Source organism: Bos grunniens, chromosome 11 (genome assembly GCF_055505025.1).
Source record: "Bos grunniens cultivar Pamir isolate PY7600 chromosome 11, Bosgru_T2T1.0, whole genome shotgun sequence".
Lineage (NCBI taxonomy): Eukaryota > Metazoa > Chordata > Mammalia > Artiodactyla > Bovidae > Bos > Bos grunniens.
In genome coordinates this window covers 66,872,469-66,886,036 of record NC_141175.1, presented here as the reverse complement: position 1 = coordinate 66,886,036, position 13,568 = coordinate 66,872,469, and the positions used below count along the sequence as shown (strand labels likewise).

Genomic DNA, 13,568 nt, shown 5'->3' with positions numbered 1-13,568 from the left:
AAAAAACAAATCCTTACCAAAACCATCTTCAACTCCATCATAAAACTCACTAGATCAGGAGACTGCTGCATTCTCTAGACCAAAACATATTTTTAATTAATTTCAGTGTACAATGAATACTCCATGAACTGGAAATGGAAACTTAAGTCCATATAGATATAAAAAAAATTAACTATCTTAAAAGTATAAGAATTGAATTATTGGTCATCAACAGTATTATTTCTACCACTTTCATTCTGAAAGAGTAATTAAAGCCCTCAAATCTAATTTGGTGAGATATGCTGAATTAGGTAAGCATGGCACTTAAAGTCTCACACATGACTCTATTTCTTCAGCACTGACTACTGTCAAGTTTAGCAAATCTAGCAAACCACAGCACTATTAAAAAAAATAGTATGACAATGTCAAGAGGAGTATAAAATATAAAAATCAGGCAAATCTATACAATTAAATCTAGTTAGAACAATGAATTAACTAATCAATAATACTGTCTATTTTAATTTTTTCTTTGACCTTAAACACTGCCTATAGTTGTTAATTTTGTCCTTTCACAACTAACCTGTATTAATTCAAAAGGAGTCAATCTTTCAATAAGGTAAAACAGTTACAGTAATACGACAAAAAGGAAATAACTTCTGAAGTACAATGTTAAAGTGTCAGGGCTCCATTTCCTAGAAATCTTTGATTCTTAAAATTATTATAAAATAAAAGCAAAAAAATTCTCATTAAAATTGCTCTATTAAATAAATCTACATCATTTCTCTGCTTGAAATCAAAATAATGTTATTTTTGCTACTTTTTCTAATGCACTGCACTACCACCACACAGTTCTAAAGCATATATGTAAATCTCAGTTTTTAGAGGAGAAAAATAATAATCTAAAGTATTCAACAATACACGAGGCATATGATTCATACCTTAATGTAGCTTGGTAGGGCACATGTTTGCAGAACAAATCTTTGACTTTCCCTTCTTCTATATATTTCCCCTGTAGTTGACTAGTGATGAGTAATAAATTATACCAAAAGTGTGCAAACTACAGCTCAGAGGCTAAATCCAGCCCAATAGCTGTTTTTATAGAGTTGTAATGAAATGCAGCCACGCCTATTCATTTACCTCTTGTCAAAGCTGCTCTGTGCTACAAGGGCAGAGCTATGTAGTCATAACTGAGATCTTAGGGTCCACACACCTGTAAAATTTACTACCTGGCCCTTCATAGAAAAGACTGCTGACCACACCTCCCACTTTGACTCACATTTAATGAAGTTAAAAATGATACCAGGAAAGAATAGTAACGTTCACCTGGACTTTGGAATAAAACAAAGACTAAAACTAATACTGGGTTCTACAGTATTGGAGGGCAGCGGCGGAGATACATAATTGGGACTTTTTCTAGGAACTCTCTTGGTGAATTGGTGGAGAAAAACTTAGGAATCTTAAGTCTTCATTAAGAGTTTTTCTTCCAGCTATTTAGCTACCTCATTAGATTCATTTCTTAAACTTTAGCATACAACATAGTCTCAGTGAAACGGGAGGGGACGGTGGAGAGAACACAAAGAGAAATCATTTAAACATTCCCTTAAACATATGCTGTAAATTATATTGCCAGCAATGACAGTCTACTTTCTACAAATCAAACAATTTCCTGTATTTCTTTGTGGTTCAGTACTGCTTTAAGTGAGAGTAACTGTCATTGTCATTTACCATAGATAATAACCTGCTTTAAGATAGAGAAAACAGATCAGGAAACACACACAAATAAATAAACCATTAAAAGAAAGGCAGTTCTATTTACATCTACTTTTCTACGAGAGGTTTTTCATTATTTTCAATTGCTTCCGTAACTGATTTGCTTGTTTCTCTAATCTTTAAAAGAATTTTCAGGTAGAGGAACCTAAACATTACGAATAACTGAATTTGGGTGGGGATGTTGATAAAGTGGGTGAAGGGTGTCAAAAGCATAAACTTATAAATTAAAAAAATAAATAAAAAGTAACTAAATAAATCCTGCCTATATTTCATCTATGCTGCCTTTACATCTACTCTTATTACATACGCATACATGATCCTAAGTGATTTCCACCCCACTTTTTTGTAGCTAATCTTGAACTACAGTCACATTTTTGCCACAGATAACCTACAACTCCTAAATGAGTCCTGGGATAATTTTGGTTATCACTGCTATTCAGGAAGAGAGAGTGAATGCATTTGAAGGCCCTGAAGTTCCAAGCATGGAAATAAAGTTTCAACACAAATGCTACCGGGAAATGTGCTGAGGATTTTAGACAGAAAATATTTTACATAAAATAGGGCTCCTTAAAATGCTTGATAGAGAAAAAGCCTACAGAATTCAGCAACAACTAAACCAGTGTGTTATATAACACTTTGCAAAATAGGTTTTAAAAAGAGCATATTTAGTAACTTCCTAACCTCACTTGGCAAAATGGTTGTCTGGAAAGGCCTTAAAAATGGCTGACAAAAGAAGAGAAGCGAAAGGCAAAGGAGAAAAGGAAAGATATACCCATTTGAATGCAGAGTTCCAAAGAACAGCAAGGAGAGATCAGAAAGCCTTCCTAAGGGATCAGTGCAAAGAAATAGAGGGAAACAATAGAATGGGGAAGACTTGAGATCTCTTCAAGAAAATTAGATACCAAGGGAACATTTCATGCAAAGATGGGCACAATAAAGGAAAGAAATGGTATGGACCTAACAGAAGCAGAAGCTATTAAGAAGAGGTGGCAGGAATACACAGAAGAACTATACAAAAAAGATCTTCATGACCAAGATAACCATGATGGTGGGATCACTCACCCAGAGCCACACTTCTTGGAATGTGAAGTCAAGCAGGCCTTAGGAAGCATCACTACGAACAAAGCTAGTGGAGGTGATGGAATTCCAGGTGAGCTATTTCAAATTCTAAAAGATGATGCTGTCAAAGTGCTGCACTCAATATACCAGCAAATTTGAAAACCCCAGCAGTGGCCACAGTACTGGAAAAAGTCAGTTTTCATCCCAATCCCAAAAAAAGGCAATGCCAAAGAATGTTCAAACTACCTCACAATTGCCCTCATCTCACACGCCAGCAAAGTAATGCTCAAAATTTGCCAAGCCAGGCTTTAACAGTACATGAACCACGAACATCCAGATGTTCAGCTGGTTTTAGAAAAGGCAGAGCAACAAGAGATCATATTGCCAACATGCGTTGGATCATAGAAAAAGAAAAAGAGTTCCAGAAAAACATCTACTTCTGCTTTATTGACTATGCCAAACCTTTTGACTGTGTGGATCACAACAAACTGTGGAAAATTCTGAAAGAGATGGGAATACCAGACCACCTTACCTGCCTCTTGAGAAATCTGTATGCAGGTTAAGAAGCAACAGTTAGAACTGGACATGGAACAACAGACTGGTTCCAAATCAGGAAAGGAGTATGTCAAGGCTGTATACTGTCACCCTGCTTATTTAACTTATATGCAAAGTACATCATGAGAGACATTGGACTGGATGAAGCACAAACTGGAATCAAGATTTCCGGGAGAAATTTCAATAACCTCAGATATGCCAATGACAGCACCCTTATTGCAGAAAGTAAAGAACTAAAGACCCTCTTGATGAAAGTGATCCACACAGTCAAAGGCCTTGGCATAGTCAATAAGGCAGGAGTAGACGTCTTTCAGGAACTCTCTTGCCTTTTCTATGATCAAGTGGATGTTGGCAATTTGATCTCCGGTTCTTCTGCCTTTTCTAAAACCAGCTTGAACATCTGGAAGTTCACAGTTCACGTATTGCTGAAGCCTGGCTTGGAGAATTTTGAGCATTACTTTGCTAGCGCTTGAGATGAGGGTCAATTGTGAGGTAGTTTGAACATTCTTTGGCATTGCCTTTCTTTGGGATTGGAATGAAAACTGACCTTTTCCAGTACTGTGGCCACTGCTGAGTTTTCCAAATTTGCTGGTGTATTGAGTGCAGCCCTTTCACAGCATCATCCTGTAGGATTTGAAATAGCTCACCTGGAATTCCATCACCTCCACTAGCTTTGTTTGTAGTGATCTTCCTAAGATCCACTTCAGTTCACATGCCAGGATGTGTGGCTCTAGGTGAGTGATCCCATCAACGTGGTTATCTGGGTCATGAAGATCTTTTTCATACAGTTCTTCTGTGTATTCTTACCACCTCTTTTTAATAGCTTCTGCTTCTGTTAGGTCCATACCATTTCTGTCCTTTATTGTGCCCATCTTTGCATGGAATGTTCCCTTGGTATCTCTAATTTTCTTGAAGAGATCTCAAGTCTTCTCCATTCTATTGTTTCCCTCTATTTCTTTGCACTGATCACTGAGGAAGGCTTTCTGATCTCTCCTTGTTATTCTTTGGAACTCTGCATTCAAATGGGTATATCTTTCCTTTTCTCCTTTGCCTTTTGCTTCTCTTCTTTTCACAGCTATTTGTAAGGCCTCCTCAGACAACCATTTTGCCTTTTTGCAATTCTTTTTCTTGGGGATCGTCTTGATTTCTGCCTTCTGTACAATGTCACGAATCTTCACCATAGTTTTTCGGTCTCTCTGTCCTTCAGATCTAATCCCTTGAATCTATTTCTCACTTCCACTGTATAACTGTTGGGGATTTGATTTAGGTCATACCTGAATGGTTTAAAGGTTTTCCCTTCTTTCTTCAATTTAAGTCTGAATTTGGCAATAAGGAGTTCATGATCTGAGCCACAGCTTCCGGTCTTTTTTGCTGACTGTATAAGGGCTTCTCCATCTTTGGCTGCAAAGTATATAATCAATCTGTTTTTGGTATTGACCATCTGGTGACATCCATGTGTAGAGTTTTGTCTTGTGTTTTTGGAAGACGGTGTTTGCTATGACCAGTGTGTTCTCTTGGCAAAACTCTATTAGCCTTTACCCTGCTTCATTCTGTACTCCAAGGCCAAATTTGCCTGTTACTCTCTTAACTTCCTACTTTTGTATTCCAGTCCCCTATAATGAAAAGGACATCCTTTTTGGGTGTTATTTCTAGAAGGTCTTGTTGGTCTTCATAGAACCATTCAACTTCAGCTTCTTTAGCATTACTGGTTGGGGCATAGACTTGGATTACTGTGATACTGAATGGTTTGCCTTGGAAACGAACAGATTTCATTCTGTCGTTTTTGAGAATGCATCCAAATACTGCATTTCAGACTCTTGTTGACTATGATGGCTACTCCATTTCTTCTAAGGGATTCTTGCCCACAGTAGTAGATATAATGATCTGAGGTAAATTCACCCATTCCAGTCTATTTTAGTTCACTGATTCCCGAGGTTCACTCTTGCCATCTCCTGTTTGACCACTTCCAATTTGCCTTGATTCATGGACCTAACATTCCAGGTTCCTATCAATATTGCTCTTTACAGCATAAGACTTTACTTCCATCACCAGTCACATCCACAATTGAGTGGTGTTTTTGCTTTGACTCCGTCTCTTCATTCTTTCTGGAGTTACTTCTCCACTGACCTTCAAAAGCATATTGGGCACCTACCGACCTGGGGAGTTCATCTTTCAGTGTCCTATCTTTTTGCTTTTTCATACTGATCTTGGGGTCTCAAGGCAAAAATACTGAAGTGGTTTGCCATTCCCTTCTCCAGTGGACCACATTTTTTCAGAACTCTCCACCATGACCCATCCATCTTGGGTGGCCCTACACAGCATGGCTCATGAGTTAGACAAGGCTGTGGTCCATGTGATCAGATTAAGTAACTGCCCTCACTTAAAACAAAGCTTTTAACAAAAAGGACTTACCTGTTGTACTATGTGATGATATCCATTAAGTGCTGTTTTCAGCTGCCAACTACATAGTAATCTAAAATTTTAATGGAACAAAATGGTTTGTTCACTGTTTAGAATTAAAAGGAAAAAACATTTGTATGCCAACTCTAATATGTACATACATACAAAAGAATGACAAAACATAATTCTGACAAGTTAATAAAATTTTTACCGCTAGTACTGTTGAAACTCATGTCTTCAAACTGTTGGTACTAACTTTATTTCAAAATATAAATGACTGCAATCAGCAAATGACATGCAAACAAACAGTACGTTTTTTTTTAATTTTAACATATCCAAAGCAATGTTTTCTTGAACTGGATTCTTTTCCAAGGTAGGTTAAATAAAACCAATAGTTTTGATCATAATTTACAGAACTTGTATTTGAGAAACCAAATGCATTATAACAATCTGTGTTTGCTCTGGCTTAGTCGTGTCTGACTCTTCGAGACTTCGTGAACTGTAGCCCCATAGGCTCCTGTGTCCATTATAACAATCTAATCTTAAATTCCAGATTAAGGACATACATACTTTTAACTGTGTAAGTAGTGATAAATAATGTTCATCTATCTACCGGCTCACCCTCAGCTGCATTCTTAACACTGTTAGGTAACTCTTCTAGAAATGCTTTTACTTACCTAGAAGTAGAAAGTCTGAGTTTTCTCAACCATGGTCTTTTCAAACCATCATGACTGTCCTTTTCTGGTCTGCTAACCCGCATCCTCTCTGCTATCTCCTATCACAGGGGCAGAATAGCTCATTCGACTGCCCATGGGAAACCCCATCTTCAAATATACTTTCCACCTCCTGCCACCAACTCAGTCACATCAATTCACTAATTACTCCTTTACTGTGGTATCCTTACTCTCTGCTAGCATTTTTCCCTCTGTAACTTGTTTGAGCAAATCTTCTTTTTAAGAAAACACATAATTATAACTCTTCCTTGACTGCACACCTTTCTATAGCCACTCCTGTTCTTCAAGTAGTTTTTACTGTTTACATTTCCTTTCTACCCACTCCAAAAACCCCAGTACAAGCCGACTTCAACCACTACATGAAACGTGCAATCTAACCTGACCCCTTTGCAACACTAAGCACTGTTAACCACTGACTTTTAAGCTGCTCTTTCTTTGATTTCAGAAATAACTGTCCAGGTTTTCCTGTTAAATCTGGTCAATACTTCGTCTTCTTTCAAGGTCTTCTTTATTTACCACACCTTTAAATATTGTTATGCCCTCAAGATTATGTTACTAGCTTTCTCTTCTCACTCTATCCATGCAGGAAAACCTATCCACATTCATGGCCCTAAATCCCATGCCTACTGTGACTTCTACACACATCTCCACTCCAAGCTTCATGCTTAAGTTCCCCACCAAAACACTGCTACTGCTGCTGCTGCTGCTGCTGCTAAGTCGCTTCAGTCGTGTCCAACTCTGTGCGACCCCATAGACAGCAGCCCACCAGGCTCCTCTGTCCCTGGGATTCTCCAGGCAAGAACACTGGAGTGGGTTGCCATTTCCTTCTCCAACCAAAACACTGCTACCTACTAAAATCTCCTCTTCATACTTCACATCTGACATGCCTTAAAACAATTCCCCTTCAACTTCTTCCATCTGTGACTTCTTCTCTAGTTTAGTGATCTGAGTTAGGAATTTGCAAAGAATCCTCCACTCCTCTCCCCCTCTTATCTCCCACTTCTGATCAGTCACAAAATCCTGTCAGTTCTACTCATAACTGTCTCTGGATTCTTCTTCCCTTCCTACCCTCAGAAAAATTTTGGAGCAGAAATTAGATTTTGGGTGCTACCTAAATTTCTATTCTCATCTCTTGACATTCCTTGAAGGGCTGTCAATACCTATAGCCCATGTTGACACCTAATTTCTATCAGGGCAGAACTGATGCTGTGGGGCTTCCCATGCCTGAACATACACATAATTAACATCAGTCAAAAGTTGGAAACAAAGTTTTCTAATTATTTTCTATTCTCCAAATATTTTCACTTGTTGTTTACTGCTTTAAATAAAAAGTAAATTAGACTGTTTTGCTGTTGAAGAGCACTTCAACACCACAGAAAATCATTTAAAAAGCACACTGATTGGCAAAAATCAGAAATGCTTCTGGTTAACTAATTAATAAACAGAACTCTAACAAACAGAATCAGCTTATACAGATGTGACTGCCCATCCCGCCAAGATGCCTGTAGAGTATATAACAAAACACCACATTACCTGGCATTCCTCAGCTGCAAATCTTTGGGCAGCAATAGTCTCAGGTGGAAATCTCTTCCCTGTGGAAAATATTAAAAAGGTGTGAACTCAAATTAAGAGAAGTCAATCAGAGTCACATAAAAAAGGCAACATTTTCCTGTATTTTCTAAAAGGTATCAACTTTATTCAAATACTTGTTAAAATATAAGCAACAAAACAGTGCATTTAAGGGAAAATAACTCAAAAATATGTCAGAAACTTTTGTGATTACTGGGTAATCAAAACACTGAGACAGGATTTTGTTTTTAAAGAAAAAGTCATTCACATAAATAAGAAATACTAACAAACTGTTATGCAGACATAAAGGAGAAAGTTAAATGTTATTTCTTAGGGAAAAAATTCAAGAAAAAAGAAATTCCTTCAAACTGATCTGAAGATAGAAGGAAAAAACATGACATACCCCATATTTGTAGTGTTCCAAATTTTAATAAAGTGAAAATATATTTAAATAATCTTAATATACAGACATCAGAGAAATATTTTCATAAATCAGAGTATATTTAGTTCTCCCACACTTGCAGACCTTTAATAAATAAAATCCTTGAAACACTGTTACTTATTTTAATTTAAATATTCATTAACTATAATCTGAAAAAACTAAATTTTACTTAAAAGTCTTTCTAAGGAATGAAGGACAGTTCTCTGAGAAATATACTGTTCTACTTTCTTGAGAAAGTGAATGGGAAAGCAGCTTAAACTTTGTACCTTAAATAGCATAATACACATGAAATCTAAGCAAAGGTAAGCAGAAAAAGACAAACAGAAATATAATCTTTTACTCCAACAGTATAAAATGAAAAAGAGTAATAAAATTCTTGAAAAACAATTACCACGAGAATTTTATCAGAATCTCCCTCAAAGCAGTTTCAAAAATAGAGGAACACAATTAAATGTACCCCATAACCTTTACTTTCATGGTAATATTGCAGTTCTGACTTTCATTACATTTAAATGTCCTTTAAAAAAATGAAACAAAATGTACTACTGACCTTTTCAAAAGGTCAAGTAACAATAATTCACTATTTCATTAAACCACTAAAAAGTATTATGTAGTAACCTTAACCTAACTTTATAGACATCCCACACATAGGTGTAAGAACAATCTGGAACTCAAAATTTACATGAAAAATAGTTACATAAAATAATAAAATTCCAAAGTCCCTAATTTGCAAAATCCAACCATTTTAAAAGTCAAATGCCATGTCACATGCCATAATACTTTAAAATTATCTTTTTTTAGTTAAATCATAGAAAAAAAAATACGTCAACTGCTCTCATGAAGAATTTCCAAATTTACAGCAAACTAAAGTATCGACAGTTGTCTAAATCTGAATCTCTCTACATACCATTCCCAAAAAATATGTACATCAAAATTAAGAGCAAATAGAACCACAAAAATCCCCTGTCTTAGGCAGAGGCAGAAGAAAGAGAACAGTATAAACTTCAAAACTGCCTGTAAGAAGAAAAATACAAACCACTTTCCAGTGCCTTCCATCCTGGGGCTCCTACATCAAGTCCTTTGAGAGAGCTAGGGGATTCAGGAAATTAAAAAAAAAAAAAAAACAGAAAACAGAAGAAGGGATTAGATTATGTGTGAAAAATAAAGAATTAGCAACATAAAAGTCAAGGATCTCATCTTGGATAAGAACTGTAAAAGCAGAAGATGGTAAAAGGGCTATCCTTTGGAAACAGTGTTAGGAGGAAAAAGTACCAACTATGGGAAACTGAGGGTCTTACATAACATTAAAAATGCTGGATTCTTCCTACAACACTACCAAAAAAAAAACCATCCATCAAGTAAACTACATTTTGCAGACAGAAGAGAATGCTTTTTTTAATTAGAGAATAGTTGTTTTACACTGCTGTATCAGTTTCTGCTGTACAGCAAAATGAATCAGCCATACATACACATATATTCCTTCTTTTTTGATTTCCTTGCTATGTAGGTCAAAAGAGGGTATTCTTGAGGAATTTAACAAATTACTGCAGCCAACGGTTGACAAACACAAAGATAATGTCTCCATCAACGATAAGCTCAGTTCAGTTCAGTAGCTCAGTCATGTTTGATTCTTTGCTACCCCATCACCAATCCCCAGAGCTTGCTCAAACTCATGTTCATTGACTTGGTGATGCCATCCAACCATCTCATCCTCTGTCATCCCCTTCTCCTACTGCCTTCAATCCTTCCCAGCATCAGGGTCTTTTCAAATGAGTCAGTTCTTTGCATCAGGTGGCCAAAATATTGTAGTTTCAGCTTCAGCATCAGTCCTTCCAATGAAAATTCAGGAATGATTTCCTCTGGGATGGACTGGTTGGATCTCCTTGCAGTCCAAGAGACTATCAAGAGTCTTCTCCAACACCACAGTTCAAAAGCATCGATTCTTCGGCACTCAGCCAAAGTTTATAATCCAACTCTCACATCCATACATGACTACTAGAAAAACCATAGCTTTGACTAGATGGACCTGTGTTGGCAAGTAATGCCTCTACTTTTTAAGATGCTGTCTAGGTTTGTCATAGCTTTTCTTCCAAGGAGCAAGCGTCTTTTGATTTCATGGCTGCAGTCACCATCTGCAGTGATTTTGGAGCCCAAAAAAATAAAGTCTGCCACTGTTTCCACTGTTTCCCCATCTATTTGCCACAAAGTGATGGGACCAGATGCCATGATCTTAGTTTTCTGAATGCTGAGTTTGAAGCCAACTTTTTCATTCTTCTCTTTCACTTTCATCAAGAGGCTCTTTAGTTCTTCGCTTTCTGCCATAAGGGTGGTGTCATCTGCATATCTGAAGTTATTGCTATTTCTCCCAGCAATCTTTTGATTCCAGGTTGTGCCTCATCCAGTCCAGCATTTCATATGATGTACTCTGCATATAAGTTAAATAAGCAGGGTGACAATATACAGCCTTGATGTGCTCCTTTTCCTATTTGGAACCAGTCTGTTATTCCATGTCCAGTTCTAACTGTTGCTTCTTGACCTGCATACTACTATGACCTGCTAAGCTACTATGAGACAAAAACAAAATGTGGAGAGAGAGGTGGGAGGGGGATTCAGGATGGAGGGGACATTATGTATACCTATGGCTGATTCACACTGATGTATGGCAAAAACCATCACAATACTGTAAAGTAGTTGTCCTCCAAATAAAATAAATATATAAATTTTAAAAAAATAAGAACTGAGACATTTCAGGTGACAACAATCCCTCAACGTAAACAAAAACCACAAGGCATAAACAAATTACAATACTGAATTAAATGTTATTTGGTGACTATTTGCACCCAGATTCAGAAATTTTAAAACCTCATAACAGAAACTGAAGAGAAAAAAAAGACAAAATAATATTAAAATGGAAGGATAAATTAAGAGCTGTTCAAAGAAGAATAGAGTAAAATTAAAATTTCTTACCTTTCAAGACAAAAAGGTAAGAAAATGACCAAATGAGAAAAAATTAAAAACCACCTGAGAGCAGCAACTGAAGCGGAACACAAGCAAAAAAAAAAAAAAAAAAAAACCAATAAGAAAAAGATCAAATAACATATGGGAAATAGAATAATACTGGCACCAGACATCTTAAAACAAGACTTTAAAAAGCCACAGTGGAACAAACTTTTAATAATGTGAGTGAAAATGCTCACTTAATAATATATAATTCAGTATTCCTTTAAGAAACTGAAAGGGAATGCCCTTTAGTTTATACAATGGAACAACAGGGAAGGATTTACCTTCCCATGTTAACCAAAAGATTGGACAAAATATCTGAAACAATGATTTTTAGACATCAAACAACAGGCAGCACAGGACAATGACCCCTGAAAGAAGGGAAACAAAGGAGAAAAGTCTCTGTAATTGGCCAGCCTGGAGAATTTTCAGGCTGCACAGCAAGGACGAAGAACCAAATAGAGCCTAACATTTTCTATTATTTGAGAAGACAGGCCTGAGTAAGGGGAGGCCAAGGCATGTAGAATTTACAAGATACAGTACAAAAGAGGAGAGAAATACATGGAGAAAAATTACACAGAGAATAATTCTACAGAACTTCAGAGAATTCCTAAAAAGTGTTCTTCCGCTGAGTACTGATTGCCACAGGATGTGAGACTACCTAAAGACGGAGAGATAAGAGAATACCTCGAGGCACTCACACAAAGCTAAAAGAAATCATGTTCTAACCAACCAGAGTGGAAAATCTTGTACTATAAGAGCTACTAAACAGTACTCTTAAGAGTGTTGTCTCAGTGGTACAACCAAATCTCTAGGCTCAAGTCTGTTCTGTTTCAGCTTAACAAAGCTTAAAAGTAAACCTTGGAAAGATTTGCTGTTTCCAAGTAATTTAATGGTTGTCATTGAGTCACTAAGTTGTGCCCAACTCCTTGCAACCCCATGAACTACAACATGCCAGGCTTACCTGTCTTTCACTATCTTCCAAAATTTGCTCAAACTCACGTCCACTGAGTCGGTGATGCCATCCAACCATCTCTACTTGTTGCCCCTGTCTCTTCCTGCTCTCAATCTTTCCCAGCATCAAGGTCTTTTACAATGAGTTGGTTCTTTGAAATCAAGAATATTTAAGAGAACAAAAAACTTCATACAACCAGTGGAATGCACAATGTATGTCAACCAATCAAAACATACCAGGTATGCAAAGAAGCAAGAAAATAAGATTAAAAAGAGAAAAATCAAGAGAAACAAATATAAAAATGGCAGATAATAGAGCTTCCCCTCTCATACTTAAGCAGTTATAACTGTTTTATGTATGTTCAAGAAGGTAGAGGAAAGCATCAGTATGCTAAACAAACACAAAAAAAACCCAAAAAGACTCAAGTTGAAGAGATGAAAAATACAATGTCTGAGATTAAAAATATGTTACAATGCAGTTATTAACAGCAGATTAAACATTGAAAAAAATATATTTGTGTACCTGAAAACACAGAAGTAGAACATCCAAAGAAAGCAGAGAAACTGACTGAAAAAAAGAAAAAAAAAATCAACAAATTATGGAAAAACTTAGAGTGGCTTAATGTGCATGTATTTGGAATCCCCAACATAGGAAGCATGAAGGAACAAAAAACTTTTTGAAGAAATAATGGCTGAAGTTTTTCCAAATTAAATGAAAATACAGATCCAAAAAGCACAATAAACCCCATGAAGGAAAAACATGAAGAAAACTACACCAAGGAACATCACAAATTGACAGAAACCAGTGAGAAAAATGTTAACAGCCAAAGAAAAACAATATACTTACAGAGGATCAAAGATAAAAAGTACAGATTTCTCATACACAATAAAACAAGACAATGAAACAAAACTGCCAAAGCACTAAAACAAAAAGTCAACCTAGAACTTTATACCCAGTGAAAGTATCTTTCAAAAGGCCAAATAAACAATTTTTGAGACATAAAACAGCTAAAGAATTCATCACTAGCAGACAGGCACTATAAGAAATGTTAAAGGAACAAGTTTAGGAAGAAAGTAAATGAGTCCACTGGTAGCAAGGACTTGGA

At 36.5% G+C, this 13,568-nt stretch overlaps 1 protein-coding gene across 16 annotated transcripts in view; it reads right to left on the bottom strand.

Annotated features, from left to right (window-relative positions):
- Positions 1-13,568, bottom strand: part of FANCL (FA complementation group L) — a 94,595-nt gene that overhangs the window by 72,214 nt on the left and 8,813 nt on the right. For 5 of the 16 annotated variants that reach the window (XR_015135931.1, XM_086323765.1, XM_086323767.1 and 2 more), the window contains exons 2-4: positions 8,031-8,089; positions 5,776-5,836; positions 18-74 (exon numbers count right to left, since the gene is read on the bottom strand). The exons of 3 other annotated variants lie outside the window; for them this stretch is intronic. Coding sequence is in view for 12 of the 13 variants with exons in the window: in XM_086323765.1 (XP_086179891.1) it covers positions 18-74; positions 5,776-5,836; positions 8,031-8,089 (177 nt within the window). In the remaining variant the exon portion in view is untranslated. Of the gene's footprint in view, positions 1-17; positions 75-5,775; positions 5,837-6,440; positions 6,639-8,030; positions 8,090-9,544; positions 9,598-12,985; positions 13,027-13,568 lie in introns of those variants that run through there. 8 more of the 16 variants (XM_086323773.1, XM_086323776.1, XM_086323766.1 and 5 more) reach the window with 6 other exon arrangements.